The following is a 19,061-nucleotide window of genomic DNA, read 5'->3' as shown; positions in this document are numbered from 1 at the left end:
CAGCCCACGATGTTGACCTAAACTTGAAACCTACTTCAAGACCAATCTATCTCTTTCTTCCCACATATCCCCCATCTTTACTTCATCCATATATATACCTAAATATCTTTAAAGGTCCCTAATGTATCTGTCTCTACCAGCACCTCAGGCAGTGTGTTTCATGCACCCAAAACTCTCTATGTAAAAAAGCTACCTCCACCATTCCCCCTATACTTTCCTCCAATCACCTTAAAATTATGCCCTTTTGTATTAGCCATTCCCACCCTGGGAATAAGTTGCTGGCTGTCCATTTTACCTGCCTCTAATCATTTTGTGCAACTCCTATCAAGTCACCTGTTAGCATCCTAAAGAAATAAATTCCAAAAATTATTCATCCAGCTGGACTGACTAGTAGAACTACAGTCCACAATCTTAGGGCTGCAATTTTGTGATTGTAAATTGTGCAAACTTTTTTCACTGGGGGAACTGCACTGGTACTACATTAGGAATTGATCCATAAACCGCCACAGTGAACGGTTAACTTGTAGATTGTGTTTTATAGGATTACTTTTGTATTTATATTTATTGTGTTTTTATTTTTATTGTTTTTTTAACGCTGCATTGGATCCAGAGGAACAATCACTTCATTCTCCTTTACACGTGTATACTGAAGAATGGCAATAAACAGTCTTGAATCTTGAATCATTTAGAAATTACAAAATGGTATTTATCTGCTTCAGCAATGTAGATTTATGCTGTCTATTGTGCCTATTGCTGTTTGATAAAAATATATGCATGGCCATGCTACTTAAAGCAACATTTGGCTAATTTCAGTGCAATAGAATAATAATTCAATCTTGCTTTGTGAAGCACGTATGTTTCAGAAACTCTATTTATCTAAAATTACAGGAAGGATTCTAAACCGATTCATGAAAGACACTGCCATCATTGACGATGTGCTGCCACTCACTGCTTTCGACTTTGTGCAGGTCAGAGAATTACAGATAAAACTCAATATCTAATTCCTCAAGTGACTTACCTGTTTAAAACTGGATTCATATCTAAACTGTGTAGCGTCGCCAATGAAATTATTTGTCTATTAAACCAGTGTCCTGAATAAAGTTAGTTCCAATCCCAAAATGGCAAAATTTAAATTTAAATTCTGTTAAAAAATCCAAAGTACAGTATAAAACTGTCCCATGTTGTTCGAGTTGCATGTACCTGTCCTTTTTCTCAATCCAACAAGCTCTTTAATTACTTTCAGTCTACAAAGAACTTAAACAGTCACGATGTGCGCATTAATAGATTTGAGTGTTCTCTGCTAAACTGCTGGGAAACCCACAGAAATGTATCTTTTTTTTGCCTGGTATTAAGAATGCATTTTGTTTGTGCAAGCAGACAAGCTATACAAATCCAGATAAATTTGGAGCAAATTTTGCTAGCTTTGCCCCATTACGCACAATTGGCACCTGTTGTCGCTACTCTCCTGACCTTAACTCATCTGAATCTACCTTTGTGATATGAGAAGACCCCAGGTGAAGATGGGGCATTAAATAATGTATTGGGTAAATCGTTTGCGCAGATTATATCATACCCATAGATTTTCTCTAGAAGCCTTTGACAGCTCCCAAATAACTTAGAAGTTTGCAATTATTTCTGTGTAACTTAAAATATTTTTAATTAATTAAAATCATAAGCAAATCACATATCTTAAAATTTCCTTTTCCATTGATTTCTTCACAGTAATTCCATGACTCCTATTGAAATTTCTGGGCTTTTCAGGGCGAACCTGGTGCAGGAACCATGGATCACGGCCTCAGAGCTCAGATGGGATTTGGCTGGCAGATCTGAGACAGCAGGCTTGGGCTTCAGAATTTCCATGGGAGCCCTGAAAATTAGTAGTATTTGCATTGGGAAATGATAGATATTCCAGGCAGAATGGTTATCATTTCCCAGCAAAAATCAGGCCATGTGGTCTACAAACCACCAGAATACTCAAAAATATCACAAACACAGTCTTGGTGGATTTTTTTCCACCAAGCTTAACATGCACCTAGAAGGAGAGAGAAATTAAAAAATATAAATGACAGGGAATGATTAAAAGTAATGAAGTAGTCAGGCAGATAAAGAGAAAATCAGAAGCAACCAAAGAAATTTGATAATATAGAGAAATCAGAAGTAGGAAGGAATGTGAACACACGCTCTGAAATAGGATGTCCAATGGTGCTGGAGACTAATCTGCATTAATAAGACTAAAAAGTCTCGTGTAGCAAACTCTAACAAACCACTGCCACTGCTGGCGACCCCCGCAGACTGTTATCCTTGTGTGACATGCCCTCCAATCACCCCAGTAATAATATTCCACAAAGTCGAAGAACTGTATCCGATTGTTTATTAGCCATTAGCAAATAATCAATCTTGTGGTGATGTAACTTAAGCGTAATTAAGCATAACTAAACAGTCAATAAAAGGTATGACATATATTGGTTCCCAGTACTAAACTGCCCGGAAGAAAGCATGAATGTGTAACTTATTCCCTTTGCTTTTGCCATGCCCCTCCCACTCACATGACCAGTTACCATAATAAAGGCGCAACACAGAATGCAATTCCGATAGAAAATAAATGCATGGCTCCTACAACTCTCTTATCTCAATAGTTTCTTGAAGGCACAGGGATTAACGTGGGTCAGATGAGCGAGGATTAAGTAAGGCATTTATGTATTATCATTTATAAGTAAATAAATACTGTCTAATTAACTTTAAATCATATTTATTTTAGAACTTCCATAATTTGTCAACATTTTTCTTCATCATTAATGAGTCAAAATCCTGGAACCTCAATCCTAACATCGAACAGAACCCTCAGTACTGATGCAGTGCAAGGTCTAGAAACTTCTCAATGAGTCTTAGAGATGATGTTCCGACTTGCACTCCCCACATCACTTGAGTAAAGAGGAATATCCACATGGGACCTGGAGAGGGAGAATGCAAGTTTCATTTTGATGTCATTCAGCTGCAAAGAACCATCCCCCAGGAAGAAGAAGCATGTATTGGACAGGGAGACCTCATTGGATCAAACCTGGGCTAACCCTGGCCAAAGGCAATAATAACTAGAAATATAAGAGCAAATCAGCTACGTCCCTTGATCTGGATGATTTAATCTCTAGAGACCACCAAAGAGTTCAAAGTCCTAGCCATTTAGCCATTACTTACTGTGTATCAGATGTTAGTTTTGATCAATGAAACAGAACGTAACGATTTTGCATTCCATTTACAGTTGATACTGATTGTTGTGGGTGCCATCAGCGTGGTGTCCATTTTGCAACCATACACTCTGCTGGCTGCGATTCCAGTGACTGTTATTTTCATTATGTTGAGGGCTTATTTCCTCCGCACCTCGCAGCAGCTGAAGCAGCTGGAATCTGAAGGTATGCATAGGGTGAGCAAAGATAGATCTCTGCAGTCGGGGGCTAGGACATCCCAACATCAGGATCATCCACATGTTAAGCACATTGTCCTGTGTCCTGATCAATATATTGTTAGGGAATCTTTTGCCCCCATATTTAACAATTTAACAAAGTTTTTAAAAAAAAGTTTTGAGTAATCCACAACATCTTCATAGAGTCATAGACTCATAGAGTACTACAGCACAGATATAGGCCCGTCGGCTTATCTACTCTGTGACAGCCTGGTTCTATACTGGACCATAGCCCTCTACTCTTCTCTCATCTATGTACATATTCAAATTTTTCTTGCAGTTGAACCTACCTCTACTACGTACCGTGGCAGCTCATTCCACACCTGTACGACTCTCTGAGTGAAGAAGCTTCCCCTCAGATTCCCCTTAAATATTACACCCTTACCCCAAATCTATGACCTCTAGTTCTAATCTTATCCAGCCCGAGGAGAAAAAGCCTGCATGCATTCATCCTATCTATGCCCCTCATAATTTTGCACACCTCTATAAGATCTCCTCTCATTCTCCTGTGCTCCTGGGAAGGAAGCCATAACCTATTCAACTTATCCCAGAAACTCAGATCCTCAAGTCCCAACCACATCCATGGAATTCTGTGGACCTCGTTTGCTACCCAACCCCACTCTGGCACGTATCTCAGACTGCGCCCTCCATTCCCTTTGTCATAGAGATAGAGAATGGAATGAGCCCTCCAGCTCATTAATCCTGTGCCAACCATCAACCCACATTATTTGTACAGATCATACATTAGTCCCTTCTCCCGACATGTTTTGTGTGTAGTGGTTGGGTGATCCAGGAAGGGAAGTGGGGTGAAGATGTATGATGGGGGCATGGGGAAGGGAGTTAAGGGAAAGATGATCAAATGGGAGGAAGGGAGGGAGGGGAAATGTATCCATCAGTGTGTAGTGTTACTTAAAATTGAAGACTAACCAGACAGAATTTGAAATGTTGCTCCTGTTGCCTGCACTGGGCCTCGCTCTTCAGAGTAGTGAAGAGACCAAGGATAGACAGGACAGTGTACTTCCTTTTTGAATTACCTAAATACCACACCCTTATTTTCTGGTTGGCTACCAACCTTTAGAAGTTCAGGTTGGTGCTGTCTTGAAAAGAATGATAAAAATATCAATGAGGTGCGTAGTGAAGGACTGGAGAGTGAGCGAAATGTGTCGCTATCCTCAGATATGGTTGTCCCACTATCTGATGACCATGCGCAGACTGAGAAGTCTTTTAAAGATAATTGTATAGTGCAATCCTGCCATTTCACCACATTTAACTTAAGATTTTCTCAATAGTCATGATGCTTGACAACTCAGTAAACAGCAGACCCCAAAAGAAAATTATCAGTAAAATGGCAACTTACTGTACGGGAATTTTCTACCATAGCCTTAGCTGTAATCATTACTAAGTAGATTCAGATGAATAATAATATCAGAATATATTTGTTTTTGGTTATAGCTCGCAGCCCTATTTTCAGCCATCTCATCACATCATTGAGAGGCCTGTGGACAGTGAGAGCATTTGGCCGACAGGCTTACTTCGAAACACTTTTCCACAAGTCTTTGAACCTCCACACTGCAAACTGGTTTCTCTACCTCTCAACACTGCGCTGGTTCCAGATGAGGATTGACATTGTATTTGTCGGCTTCTTTATTGCAGTCACTTTCATCTCCATAGCAACACACAGTAAGTTGATGATAATAACAAAATAAAATAAGCAGCACATTCATCAGCTCTGAAGGGTAATGATTGGTTCACGTTTCAGTTCTGTACTTTTCGTCAGTAATCTGCAGACCTTAATTGATGCAATTAATCTTTATCTGCCTGTGTATTTAGAGCTGTAGATCATAGTGTATTGGGAATGTAATAGCTGTTAGAGACCCTTCTTTATCATAATCTTTCATAATGAGGCATGTACTCCAGTGAACACTGGCACTTGTCAGTCTGTTCTACCCTGCCATCTATGTTCTAAAGTAGTCCACATTCACAAGTTAGGAGATTGTATGTGGTCATTAAGCTGGTGCTATAACATGGGCATAGTACGCTGGAAAATCTTGCACAGCACTAAGTACTGAGTAAGCGAAGGAGTTTTCCCCATTATAAAGATCATCGTTAAATGTTCTTATCTTTTCAAGAATTGGGGTTCAAACCATGATCACAGAAGGTAGGCTCCTAGAATCACAATCCCAGCTATGCCAAATTTTAATAAAGCCCCATTTGTTGACAGGGCTATCGATGGTTTTCTTTCCCCAGCCATGCTTGACAAGCTTGCTCTGGGGTTGAATTCAAGAATAGCCCTAGCAAGTTAACATGAAGGAAGTGGTCCAGCATTTCTACTAGAGCTTTCCAAAAAATTAACAGTAATCTAAAAAGATGAATGGGCTTCTAAAGATATTTTAATAACCAAACAGTTAAGTCTTGCCAATTGCAACGTAAATGCATGCCCAAATCTGTAAGGCTAACAATGAGATTGAATGGAAAGCTGATAGGCTCCTTGGATTTACCAGGCGGTTAAGCCTGTGCTGACCAATGGGTTGAGTTCTGTGGAACTTTCTCCACCATCTGTATATATGCAAAACCAAGACAGACATCGATACTTTTTTCTGAAGTTAGCACAATATATTTTAAGCATATCAGTATTCTTTCTTTTTATTTTAACAGTCTCAAAGCTTCTAGACTGTTGTATAGCACAGCACTGGCAACAGATAAAGTCTAGATGTGCCCTGTATGTTTGGTTTCAGCACTCATGGAATGTAGAGCATAGAGATCGACAGCACAGTACAGGCCCTTCGGCCCACAATGTTGTGCCGACCATGTAACCTACTCTAGAAACTGCCTAGAATTTCCCTAGCACATAGCATTCTGTTTTTCTAAGCTCCATGTACCTGTCTAAGAGGCTCTTAAAAGACCCTGTTGTATCCGCTAACACCACAGCCGCCAGCAATGCATTCCATAAACCCACCACTCTCTGTGTGAAAAACTTACCACTGACATTCCCTCGGTACCTATTTTCAAGCACCTTAAAACTATGCCCACTCATGTTAGCCATTTCAGCCCTGGGAAAAAGCCTCTGGCTATCTACACGATCAATGCCCCTCATCATCTTATACATCTCTTTCGGATCACCTCTCATCCTCCGCTGCTCCAAGGAGAAAAGGCCAAGTACACTCAAACTATTCTCACAAGGTATGCCCTCCAATCCAGGCAAAATTCTTGTAAATCTCCTCTGCACTCTCTCTATAGTATCCACATCCTTCCTGTAGTGAGGTGACCAGAACTGAGCACAGTACTCCAAGTGGGGTCTGACCAGGGTCTTATATAGCTGTAACATTACCTCACGGCTCTTGAACTCAATCCCACAGTTGATGAATACCAACACAGCATACACCTCTTAACAACACCGTCAACCTGAGCAGCAGCTTTGAGTGTCCTATTGACACCTCCCCAAGATCTCTCAGATCCTCCACACTGCCAAGAGTCTAACCATTTATATTATATTCTGTCTTCAAATTGCACCTACCAAAATGAACCACTTCACACTTATCTGGATTGAAGTCCATCTGCCACTTCTTGGCCCAGTTCTGCACCCTGTTGATGTCCCGTTGTAACTTCTGAGAACACTCCAGACTATCCACAACACCCCCAACCTTTGTGTCATCAGCAAACTTACTAACCCACCCTTCTACTTCCTCATCCAGGTCATATATAAAATCACAAAAAGGAGGGGTCCCAGAACAGATCCCTGCAGAACACCACTGGTCACTGATATCCATGTAGAATCACCCTTTGCTTCCCGTGGGCAAGCCAATTCTGGATCCACAAAGCAAGGTTTCCTTTTATCCCATGCCTCCTTACTTCCTTAAGGAGCCTCGCATGGGGAACCTTATCAAATGCCTTACTGAAATCCATATACACTACATCCATTGTTGTACCTTCATCGATGTGTTTTGTTACATCCTCAAAGGGCACTCTCTCTATAGTATCCACATCCTTCCTGTAGTGAGGTGACCGGAACTGAGCACAGTACTCCAAGTGGGGTCTGACCAGTGTCCTATATAGCTGTAACATTACCTCACGGCTCTTTAACTCAATCCCACGGTTGATGAATGCCAACACACCATACACCTCTTAACACCACCTTTGCCCTTGACAAAGCCATGTTGACTATCTCTAATCAGATTATGCCTCTCCATATGCTCATAAGTCCTGCCTCTCAGGGTCTTCTCCAACAACTTACCGGTCAGACTCACCGGTCTATAATTTCCTGGGTTATCTCTACTCCCTTTCTTGAACAACGGAACAACATTTGTAACCTCCCAATCCTCCAGTACTTCTCCTGACGCAAAGATCATCACCAGAGGCTGAGCAATATCCTCCCTCACTTCCCACAGTAGGGAAGTGAGTCTGGATAAATCTCATCTGTCCCGGAGACTTAACTAATTTAATGCTTTTCAAAAGCTCCAGAACATCTTCTTTCTTAATGTCTATACTCTCAAGTGTTTCAGTCCGTTGTAGATCATTCCCACAATTGCCTGGGTCATTTTCCCTGGTGAGACTGAAACAAAGTATACATTAAGTACCTCTGCTACTTCCTCCAACTCCATGCACACATTTCCACTATCACATCTAATTGGTCCTATTCTCACATGGCTCATCCTCTTACTCTTCACATACTTGTAGAGTGCCTTGGGATTTTCTTTAATCCTGCTCACCAAAGCCTTCTCATGGCCTCTTCTGGCTCTCCTAATTCCATTCTTAAGTTCCTTCCTAGCAATCTTATAATTTTCTAGAGCTCCAACAGTACCTAGGTTCTTGAACCTTTCAGAAGCTTTTCTTCTTAATTAGATTTTCTACATACTTTGTACACCATGGTTCTTTAACTCTACCATCCTTTCCCTGCCTCAATGGAGCATGCTTATGCAAAACTCCATGCAAATATTCCCTGAAGATTTGCCACATTTCTGCTGTGCATTTCCCTGAGGATATCTGCTCCCAAGTTCCTGCCTAATAGGATTATATTTTCCCCTACTCCAATTAAATGATTTCCCAAGTTGTCTGCTCCTATCCCTCTCCAACATTATGGTGAAGGAGAAAGAGTTGTGGTAACTACCTTCAAATGCTCTCCCACCGAGAGATCTGACACCTGACCAGGTTCATTTCCCAATACCAGATCAAGAACAGTGTCTCCTCTAGTTGGGTTATCTACATATTGCATCAGGAAACCTTCCTGAACACACTTAACAAACTCCACCCCATCTAAACCCCTTGTGCTAAGGAGATGCCAATCAATATTAGGAAAGTTAAAATCTCCCATCACAACAACTCTATTATTATTGCACTGTTCCAGAATCTACCTCCCTCTCTGCTCCTCAATATCCCTGTTACTATTGGGGGGGGGGTCTAGAAAAAACACCCAGTAGAGTATTTGCCCCTTTCCTGTTTCTGACTTCCACCTACACTGACTCAGCAGACAATCCTCCATGACTTCCTCCTGTTCTGCAGCCGTGACACTATCCCTAATTAGCAATGTCATGCCCCCAACTCCTTTGCCTTCCTCTCTGTTCTTTTTGGAACATCTAAAGCCTGGCACACTCAGCAGCCATTTCTGCTCCTGAGACGTCCAAGTCTCTGTAATAGCCACAACATCACAATCCCATGTATTGATCCACACCTAAGTTCATCTGCCTTGTTTATGATACTCCTTGCATTAAAATAGACACATCTCAAACCATCAGGCTGAGTGCATCTTTGCTCTAACATCTGCCTATCTTTCCTCACAAGGTCCCTACAAGTTGTCTCTACTTGCGCTCCAACCTCCCCATCCTCTGCCTGTTCACTTTGGTTCCCACATCCCCCCCACAAATCGAGTTTAATCCCTCCCCAATAACGTTAGCAAACCTCCCTGCCAGGATATTGGTACCCCTCAGATTCAAGTGCAACCCGTCCTGTTTGTACAGGTTACACCTGCCCCAGAAGAGGTCCCAATGATCCAAAATTCTGAATCCCTGGCCGTGCTCCAATCCTTCAGCCATGCATTCATCCCCCACCTCATTCTATTCCTATACTCACTGTTGCGTGGCTCAGGCAGCAGTCCGGAGATTACTACCTTTGAGGTCCTGCTTCTCAGCTTCCTTCCTAACTCCTTGTATTCTGCTTTCAGGATCTCCACCCTTTGTCTACCTACGTAGTTGGTACCAATTTGTACCACAACCTCTGGCTGCTCACCCTCCCATTTCAAGATATTGTGGACATGCTGAGAAACATAACGAACCCTGGCAGCTGGGAGACAAACTACCATCCTTGTTTCTTGGTTATGTACGTCATTGCCTACCAAAAAAAAATCCCAGTAAATTCCAAGAAAAATCTCACTCGGCCAAATTTTAGAAAGAATGTCTAAACAAAGATTTCAGCTTTTATATTACTTACACTGAGTAATTTTACCATCCTTTAACTTCTCATCCTAAAGCAACAGTTGGATCTTATTGCCTTATTCTCACTCCCCTATCAGTTATTTTCTATTGGTTTCTTCAGCATTTATTGACCCTTTGTTTGCCATGTATTTATGATTACTTTAGAATGGGGGCAGAAGTGAAAGGCTGGGGATATTTCCTAAAGCTTACATATCATTTTAAGATGTTAATTGTGAAACATAAGTCTCTGCATTTTAGATGCAGTTTTAATAATTTTTTCACCGATGATGTCTCTTCCACCTTTGTGGTTTTGATTCACTTTGTTGCAAATTAGTTCATTACCTAAATAATAATAAGACTTTCATTTAATCAATAATTTTACTAACATCTCTAATTTAAAATTAAGCCTTAATTACCCAGTGCGATGGTTATTTCATTACTTGCTTCCAGCTGCTTTGTTTAAATCACCCAAGGATATTAAGGAATATATTTGCAAATAATCCTTCTTAATACCTTCATATGCATGAAATACTGATGAAATTTGCATCATTGTTTGGGATATATGCATAATTTTTCTACCTAATATGATAATTTAAGTCATACATTAAAGCTTTAACATCAACCTCATGTGCAGAGAAATTGGTGGAGAATTATAGAGTCTTATGAATTTACATTTATTTTCTTCAGATGTCAAGGAAGGAAGAGTTGGAATTATCCTCACCTTAGCTATGAACATCATGAGCACTCTTCAATGGGCTGTTAATTCAAGCATAGATGTGGATAGTCTGGTAAAAAAAAACATGACATGTTCTAAATTTCTTATGTACAATTTTTTGGTAGAATATTGCTAAATAATCTTATAAAATGCAACAATCCAATGTAAATGGATTGAAAATGTAAAATGCATGTGAATACACATTGACTGAAAGTTCAGAACTTCCATGTTTCTGTAGGAATGGAAACCTAGTGGCAGCCAAATAGAGAAATGCCAGGTGGTCACCGTGGTGTTGTTATTATTCACAGTAAATTTCCGGCCTATTAAAAATGGGAAAGTTGAAAGAGTAAAGAAGATAATGGGACTGGCAAAAACATTAAAAGTACTGCATTGCAACACTCTCAAAATTCTGGAGAAACTCGGCAGGTCGGGCAGCGACTATGGAAAAGAAAGTTGATGTTTTGGGCTGAGGCCCTTTTTAGAACTGAACAGGAATGGGGGAGATATCAGAATTAAAATATGGGGGAGGGGAAGGAGGATTAACTAGAAGTTGATATGTGAAGCTAGGTGGGTGGGAAAGGTAATGGTCCGGAGAAGAGGGAATCTGACAGGAGAGGAGAGTGGACCAGAGGAGGAAGGAAAGAAGGAGGGGCACCAGAGGGTGGTGATAGGCAGGTGAGGATAAGTGGTAAGAGACCAGAGTGGAGAAGAGAAGAAGATGGAAGTGGAGGAGGGACAAAAATTTACTGGAAGGAGAAATCGATGTTTATGCCATCAGGTTGGAGGCTACCTAGACAGAACTTGAGGTGTTGCTCCTCCATCCTCATTGTGGCAAAAGTGGAGGCCATGGATTGAAATATTGGAATAGGAATTGGGGTGGGAATCAAAATGGTTGGTCACTGGGAATTTCTACTTTTGGCAGATGGATCGGAGGTGCTTGATAAAGTGGTCCCCCAGTTTACATTCGGTCTCACCAATGTGGAGGAGTCTGCATTGGGAGCGCCAGGTACAATAGATGATCCCAACAGATTCCCAGGTGAAGTATTGCCCCACCTAGAAGGTCTGTTTGGGGCCCTGAATGGTGGTGAATGGGCTAGTGTAGGATTTTTGTCACTTGCAAGGATATGTGCCAAGTGGTAGATAAGTAGGGAGGGACGAATGGACAAGGAAATCACAGATAAAGTGATCCTTGTGGAAAGTAGAGAGTGGGGGAGAGATAGAGATGCTGGTAGGATCCCACTGAACATAGAACATAGAAATCTAAATCACATTACAGGCCCTTTGGCCCACAATGATGTGCCGATTATGTAACCTACTCCAGAAACTACCCAGAATTTCCCTACGGCATTGCCCTCTATTTTTCTCAGCTCCATGTACCTATCTAAGAGTCTCTTAAAAGACCCCATTGTATCCGCCGCCGCCACTGTCGCCGGCAGTGCATTCCACATACCCACCACTCTCTGTGTGAAGAGCTTACCCCTGACATCCCCTTGGTACCTACTTCCAAACACTTTAAAACTATGCCCCCTTGGGTTAGCCATTTCAGCGCTGTGGATAAGCCTCTGGCTATCAACATGATTATCTTATACACCTCTGTCAGGTCACTTCTCATCCTCCGTCACTCCAAGTAGAAAAAGGCCAAGTTCATTCAACCTATTCTCATAAGGCATGCTCTCCAATCCAGGCAAGATCCTTGCAAATCTTCTCTGCACTATCTCTGTAGTATCCACAACCTTCCTGTAGTGAGGTGACCAGAACTGAACACAGTACTGCAAGTGGGGTCTGATCAAGGTCTTATATAGCTGTAACATTACCTCCTGGCTCTTGAACTCAATCCCATGGTTGATGAATGCCAATACACCATATGCCTTCTTAACAACACTGTCAACCTGTGCAGCAGCTTTGAGTGTCTTATGGACATGGACCCCAAGATCTCTGATCCTCCACACTGCCAAGAGTATTACCTTTAATACTATATTCTGTTTTCACATTTGACCTAACAAAATTAACTACTTCACATTTATCTGGGTTCAAGTCCATCTGCCACTTCTCAGCCCAGTTTTGAATCCTATCGATGTCCCGTTGTAACCTCTGACAACCCTCCAGACTATCCACAACAGCCCCAACCTTTGTGTCATCAGCAAACTTACTAATCTACCCTTCTACTTCTTCATTCAGGTCTTTTATAAAAATCACAAAGAGGAGGGGTCCCATAACAGATCCCTGCAGAGCACCACTGGTCACCAATCACCGCGCAGAATACCAAACATCTGTAACTACCCTTTGCCTTCTGTGGGCAAGCCAATTCTGGATCCAGAAAGTAAGGCCTCCTTGGATCCCATGCCTCATTACTTTCTGAAGGAACCCTGCATGGGGAACCTTATCAAATGCCTTACTGAAATCCACATACGCTACATCCACTGTTCTACCTTCATCAATGTGTTTTGTTACATCCTCAAAGAATTCAATCAGGCTCGTAAGGCACAACCTGGTCCTTAACAAAGCCATGCTGACTATCTCCAAAAACTTCCCCACCACTGAAGTAAGACTCACTGGTGTATAATTTCCTGGGTTATCTCTACTCCCTTTCTTGAACAAGGGCACAATGTTTCCACCCTTCCAATCCTCTGGTACTTCTCCTGTCCCTATTGATGATGCAAAGATCATGGCCAGAGGCTCAGCAATCTGATGGCAGAAGTTGCAGAAAATGATGTGTTTAATGTGGAGACTTATGGGGTGGTAGGTGTGGACAAGAGAAACTCTAACCCTGTTAAAGCAGTGGGAAAATGGGATGTGCACAGATGTCTGGGAAATGGAAGAGATTTGGGTGAGGGCAGCATCAATGGTGGAGGAAGTGAAACCTGGTTCTCTGAAGGAGGAAGACATCTCTGATGTTCTGGAAAGGAACGCTTCATCTTGGGAACAAATGTGGCAGAGACAAAGGAAATCAGAAAAGGGAATAGCATTTTTGCAGGAGATAGGGTGGGAAGAGGAATAGTCAAGATAGCTGTGGGAATTGGTAGGCTTACAAAAGATATCAGTAATCAGTTTGTCTCCGGAGAATGGAGGCAGAGAGATTGAGAAAGTGGAAGGAGGTGTCACAAATGGGCCAAGTGATTTTAAGGGTAGGGTGGAAGTTGGAGGCAAAGTTGGTGAAATTGATCTCAGCATGGGTGCATGAAATAACAACAATGCAGTTGTCAAGATAGTGCAAAAAAAGTTGGGGTGCTGAATTGTTCATGGTGGCTTTTATTTCGTTGTTTCTTTACACTGACCATACAATTTGAAGTATTAATTACTTCATTACTACCTGCTGCATTTTCCACCTGAGATGTTCTAACTTAACAACTCCCAGTTTTTTATGTATAAATGATGATAATTCTTGGTTTTGCAAATTGATCTTAGGAACTAATATCCATTAAGACCCTTTTTTCTTTATCTGGCATCATAACCCTGTTTGTAATGGGTAAGTAAAAGCTGACTTTTATAAACACTAAACAAATGAGAAACCTTTGCTCAGTCACTGAATTTTGGTAAACAAAGATTTTGCAAGTATAAAACGCATTCAACCATAACAGAGAAATAATAGGTCAAAGGTACCTTAATTGCAAACACCCATCATGACCTGCAATAATGTTCTTGTCTCTAGATGCGATCTGTAAGCCGTATTTTTAAATACATTGACATACCCCCAGAAGGATCTGAAAACAAGAACCAACATAATGACAACAGCCCATTAGATGCACTTGTGATTGAGAACAAACATCTCAACAGTAAGTGGCCGTCTGGAGGCCAAATGATGGTGAGCAATCTCACAGCCAAGTATACGAACGATGGGCGTGCAGTGCTCCAGGACCTTTCCTTCTCCGTAAATGCAGGACAAAGGGTAAGGTAGTATATATATCCATTTCAATGCAGCAGGCTTCAATGTTCATTGCTTCCAGTTTGTAATTATTTATGTGTTTGCAGAATCACTCAGTATAAATTCTGCAAAGATACCCAGGAAGATGGGATGGTAAATTACAAATATTAGTTAGATTTTATTCCTAGAAATTAGGCATTTAGGTTTCAATAGATGCATTTAATGTCAGAGAGATGTATACAATATACATCCTGAAATTCTCTTTTTTCACAGACATCCACAAAAACAGAGGAGTGCCCCAAAGAATGAATGGCAGTTAAAACGTTAGAAACCCAAAGCCCATCCCCAACTCCCCCCTCCCACGCACAAGCAGCAGCAAGGTAATGCACCCCACCCACCCCACAGGCAAAAAAGCATCAGCACCTCCACTGAGCACTCAAACGTGCAGCAAAGCATCAATAAAGACACAAACTTGTAGTACCTCAAAGACTACTCATTCACCCAGTAATTCAACATACCACAGGCCTCCCTCTCCTTAATAAAGGAAAAAGAGGTGTCCCCGTTTCACAGTGGGAGGGGAGACATAACAAACAATTTGCTGATTTACGATGTTAGAAGTCTGTTGTGTCACTTTTTCGGAGCTTTGCGCCTGGAGATTTGGCACCAAAGAGGTGCAGCTCTCCGGGCACACAACACTCAGCAGATAACCCGCTGCTCCCGTTGTCCTATGTTCTCCCACAACGCTTCAGTCAGGGGCACTGGCCTAGAATAAGTATGTCTCCAGAGCCACGAAACCTGAAGGCGCTCTCATCTTCCAGGCCGCGTCCTTGGGATATAAAAAAGCAGCCGGTTGTGAGGCCGTAAAGATTGAAGTGAATATTCTGAAAACTGACATAGACTCAATAATCCAAATAGGTTTCTTCATTTTCATAAAGAAAGTCTGAAATAAACTATAACTTAAAGAAGCTTCAAGCTGGTATCTTGATAATTAGCATTCAGAGATTTAATTAATCCTTTTTTGTTGAATTTAATTACCAGGTAATTGCTTGTTAAATATTAAATATTAACATGTAATAATTTTTAAATGACATTCCTTAAATGCTGGACACGTAGTTTACTAGTAATTTCAGACGTTTAGAAATTGATGCCCTTTTCACATGAATCCCTTTTGTGCAGGACTGATTACTTTTGCTGTAACTTCTGTTCTTGCTCTGCACGCTGTAAATAAATATGGGATTCCTTTTAAATGTCAGACCCATTTATATGACCAATAGACTTCCATAAGGTTCAAAGATTCAAAGTAGATATACTATCAAAGTATGTATACAGTATACAACCGTGAGATTAATCTTCCCACAGACTGTCATGAAACAAAGAAAGAAAACCATGATAACACGCACAAAATGCTAGAGGAACTCAGCAGGCCAGGCATCATTGATGGAAAAGCGTAAATAAACTGTCAATATTCAGGCCGAGACCCTTTGAAAGACTGTGGACAAGTCCTGATGAAAGGTCTCAGCCCGAAATGTTGACTGTTTACTCCTTTCCATAGATGCTGCCTGGCCTATCGAGTTCCTCTCCAGCATTTTGTGTGTGTTGCCTTGGATTTCCAACAACTGCAGATTTTCTCGTGTTTAAGAAAACTATGGAACCTGTTCAAAGAAAAACATCAAACTCTCAAAACAAAGAAATAAATAGTACTTAAATATTTTAGGCTCTATCATGCACAGTGTGCACAGCTTTGTAGTGAAATTGTGACTTTCATTCACTTGCCATTGGCACTATCACAAGTTCACCTTGTAAACCCTAGGGCAAAAATCAAAAAAAAATTGTTGCTATTTGTTTTATAATTCACTTCTGAGGCAATGAAAACTCATTTCTTTTACCATCACACTTCTGCTTTGTAATTGTTACTTCTACATATTCATTCAGATATGGATTCTGTTTTTAAAGCATTGTGCTTTGAACATGATAGGTTGGACTGCTCGGACGGACAGGCGCTGGGAAAAGCACATTACTTTCTGCGTTTTTGCGGCTGCTGTCCACTGAAGGGGAGATACAGATTGATGGAATCTCCTGGGACTCAGTCTCTCTGCAAAAGTGGAGGAAAGCATTTGGTGTCATCCCACAGGTAATGTTTTCAGATGTGGTTACACCATTTAAATACCTGTAATTTCAATATTACCATAAGTCATAACCTTGATTGATTGCTTTTGGTAATGACCTTGGTACTTTTGTATGAGTCGTGTGAAATTATTAGCAGTAGATGAAAGGTAAAATTAGAAAAGGAGGTCCGTGGATTCAAGATATAAACTTCAATAACTTTTCTTACATAGCAGGTGTTTCAAGAAAGTGCCATTTTTATCAAATTCCAGCGTGTTTGAAATTGTATACACAAATATTGTAGAACAATGTCAGCAATTGGCACAGAAACACAACTCTGCTATGCTCTTGCTTGCTTAAGCAGGAGCGCCTGAACAAAATAACCTGTTCTTCCATTCGAACTATCATTGTTGACATAATGATGATGTCCTTCAAAACTGAAGTAAATCTGCACAAAGCCTCTCAGAAAACAACTGTTATTTAATATTCCACCTTACAGAAAGTTTTTGTGTTCTCTGGGACCTTCCGGAAGAATCTAGATCCTTATGAACAGTGGACTGATGAGGAGATCTGGAAAGTCACTGAAGAGGTACATCATAAATCACTCAGTTATAAATAGGACACTTTATTCATTATCTTGGATGGAATAAAGCTGAAATTGGTATGTCCAATTTCAAAATAAATAACTGCAATATGATTGATTTTTGCCATGCTGTAAATAATCTGCTTTTTAGTGTTAAAAATGACTATACATTAGAGAATATTTTCCCAGGCTCAAAGCATGATTATTTCTTGCACTGCATTCATCTACTGGGTTCACTTTGAGCAGAATGTTATCAATTTTACTGAATATATAGAATCAATCTAACAGTCTTAGACTTAATTTTTCTCAGGTAAACAATGCCAGGAAACATTCCTAATCCAGTTTTCAATTTTATTTTCCAGTGCATTTCATAAAAGGTAGAATATAATAAAATTTTCTCAGTTACTTTGATTCTTTATTGGTAAATAATCTGTTGTTATTATCCAAAGTCAACCAAATATTCAATGTAAAGTATTATTGTTTAGTCTAGTACTGTTCAAACCTGTTATCTACAAATATATATTTCTTGCATGTTTGTTCATAATAATTAGCAAAAATTTCAGTTGTTTTTCACTCTAACAGGAATGTAACCTGTATTGACTCATGAATCTAGAAAATTTTGAGGGAGAATGGGTAATTTAACACAAGACAGGGATATCCATCGGTCTGAAATATTCACGATAATTACTTATTTTATAGCAGGTTTCCATATACACAGTCAATGGCCGCTTTATCAGTCACATCTCATTAATGCAAATACTGTATTTAATCAGCCAATCATGTGGCAATAACTCAATGTGTAAAAACATACAGACATGGTCAAGAGGTCCAGTTGTTGTTCAGACCAAACACCAGAATGAGGAAGGAATGTGATCAAAGTGACCTTGACTGTGGACTTTTCATGCTAGAGTGGTTTATGTATCTTAGAAACTACTGATTTCCTGGGATTTACACACACAACAAGCTCTAGAGTTTACGGAGAAGTGTGCAAACATCAAAAGTCATCCAGTACGTGGCAGTTCTATGAATAAAATTGCCTTGTTGATGATAGAGGTCAGAGGATAAAGGCCAGACTGGTTCAAGCTGACAGAAAAGCGACAGAAACTCAAATAACCACATGTTACAATAGTGGTGCGCAGAAGAGCATCTCTGAACTCTCATATCTTTTAGAACAAAGATGAGGAGGTACAGGAGGTACCTAATAAAGTGGCCACTGAGTGTATGTTGCTGTGAGTTTTGCTGTTAACCCTAACCCCAGTGTGAGGGAGGACAATGTTTTGCTCAAATCTTGAAGAAAGTTACTCATAAAGAAGTGGTGTACAGCAGAATGTTGATGTCTGGGTTCGTTCTCAATTTGGATCCAATTAATATGGGATTGGTATTGTCCAGTAATAGTCCAGGTAGAAGTCAGCCTGACCTGCCAAAATGAATGCAATGTTTTCAGACAAAAAAACACAGATACAATTCAGAATTTCAAATAAGGTTTGGAACTGGCAAGTGTCACCAAGGCAGAAAGTGAAATATTAGGAGGTGGACTGTGTTAGAATAGCTTTTCCCACTCTGATTTTACATAGGAGAAGAATTAGGCCATTCAGCCCATCAAATTTTCTCTGCCACTTGATCATGTCTGATTTATTCTTCCTGTCAAAGCCATTCTCCTGCCTTCTCCTTGTAGACACCCTCAGTAAGCAAGAACCTTTAAAATTCCACTTTAAATATCCCCAAATGATCTAACTTCCACAGCTGACTATGACAATGAATTCTTCTGATTCACCACACTCTGGCTAAAGAAATTCCTCCTCATCTCTGTTCTAAAGGAGCTTTCTTCTATTCTGAGGCTGCATCCTCTGGTCCTAGACTCTCCAACTATAGAAAACATCCTCTCCATGTCCACTCTATCTGGCACTTTCAATATTCGGTAGGTTTCAATGAGATAC

General features: G+C 40.5%; 1 protein-coding gene across 1 annotated transcript in view; it reads left to right on the top strand.

Moving 5' to 3' along the window:
• cftr (CF transmembrane conductance regulator) overlaps nucleotides 1–19,061 on the top strand; it is a 151,631-nt gene that overhangs the window by 121,041 nt on the left and 11,529 nt on the right. Inside the window, exons 18-24 of the mRNA XM_072267581.1 lie at nucleotides 889–968; nucleotides 3,257–3,407; nucleotides 4,910–5,137; nucleotides 10,549–10,649; nucleotides 14,226–14,462; nucleotides 16,414–16,569; nucleotides 17,041–17,130. Coding sequence (XP_072123682.1) covers nucleotides 889–968; nucleotides 3,257–3,407; nucleotides 4,910–5,137; nucleotides 10,549–10,649; nucleotides 14,226–14,462; nucleotides 16,414–16,569; nucleotides 17,041–17,130 — 1,043 coding nt within the window. The remainder of the gene's footprint in view (nucleotides 1–888; nucleotides 969–3,256; nucleotides 3,408–4,909; nucleotides 5,138–10,548; nucleotides 10,650–14,225; nucleotides 14,463–16,413; nucleotides 16,570–17,040; nucleotides 17,131–19,061) is intronic.

This window comes from Mobula birostris, chromosome 9 (assembly GCF_030028105.1).
Source record: "Mobula birostris isolate sMobBir1 chromosome 9, sMobBir1.hap1, whole genome shotgun sequence".
Taxonomy (NCBI): Eukaryota; Metazoa; Chordata; class Chondrichthyes; order Myliobatiformes; family Myliobatidae; genus Mobula; species Mobula birostris.
The sequence above is the reverse complement of the archived record's forward strand: the minus strand, read 5'-3'. Positions and strand labels throughout refer to the sequence as shown.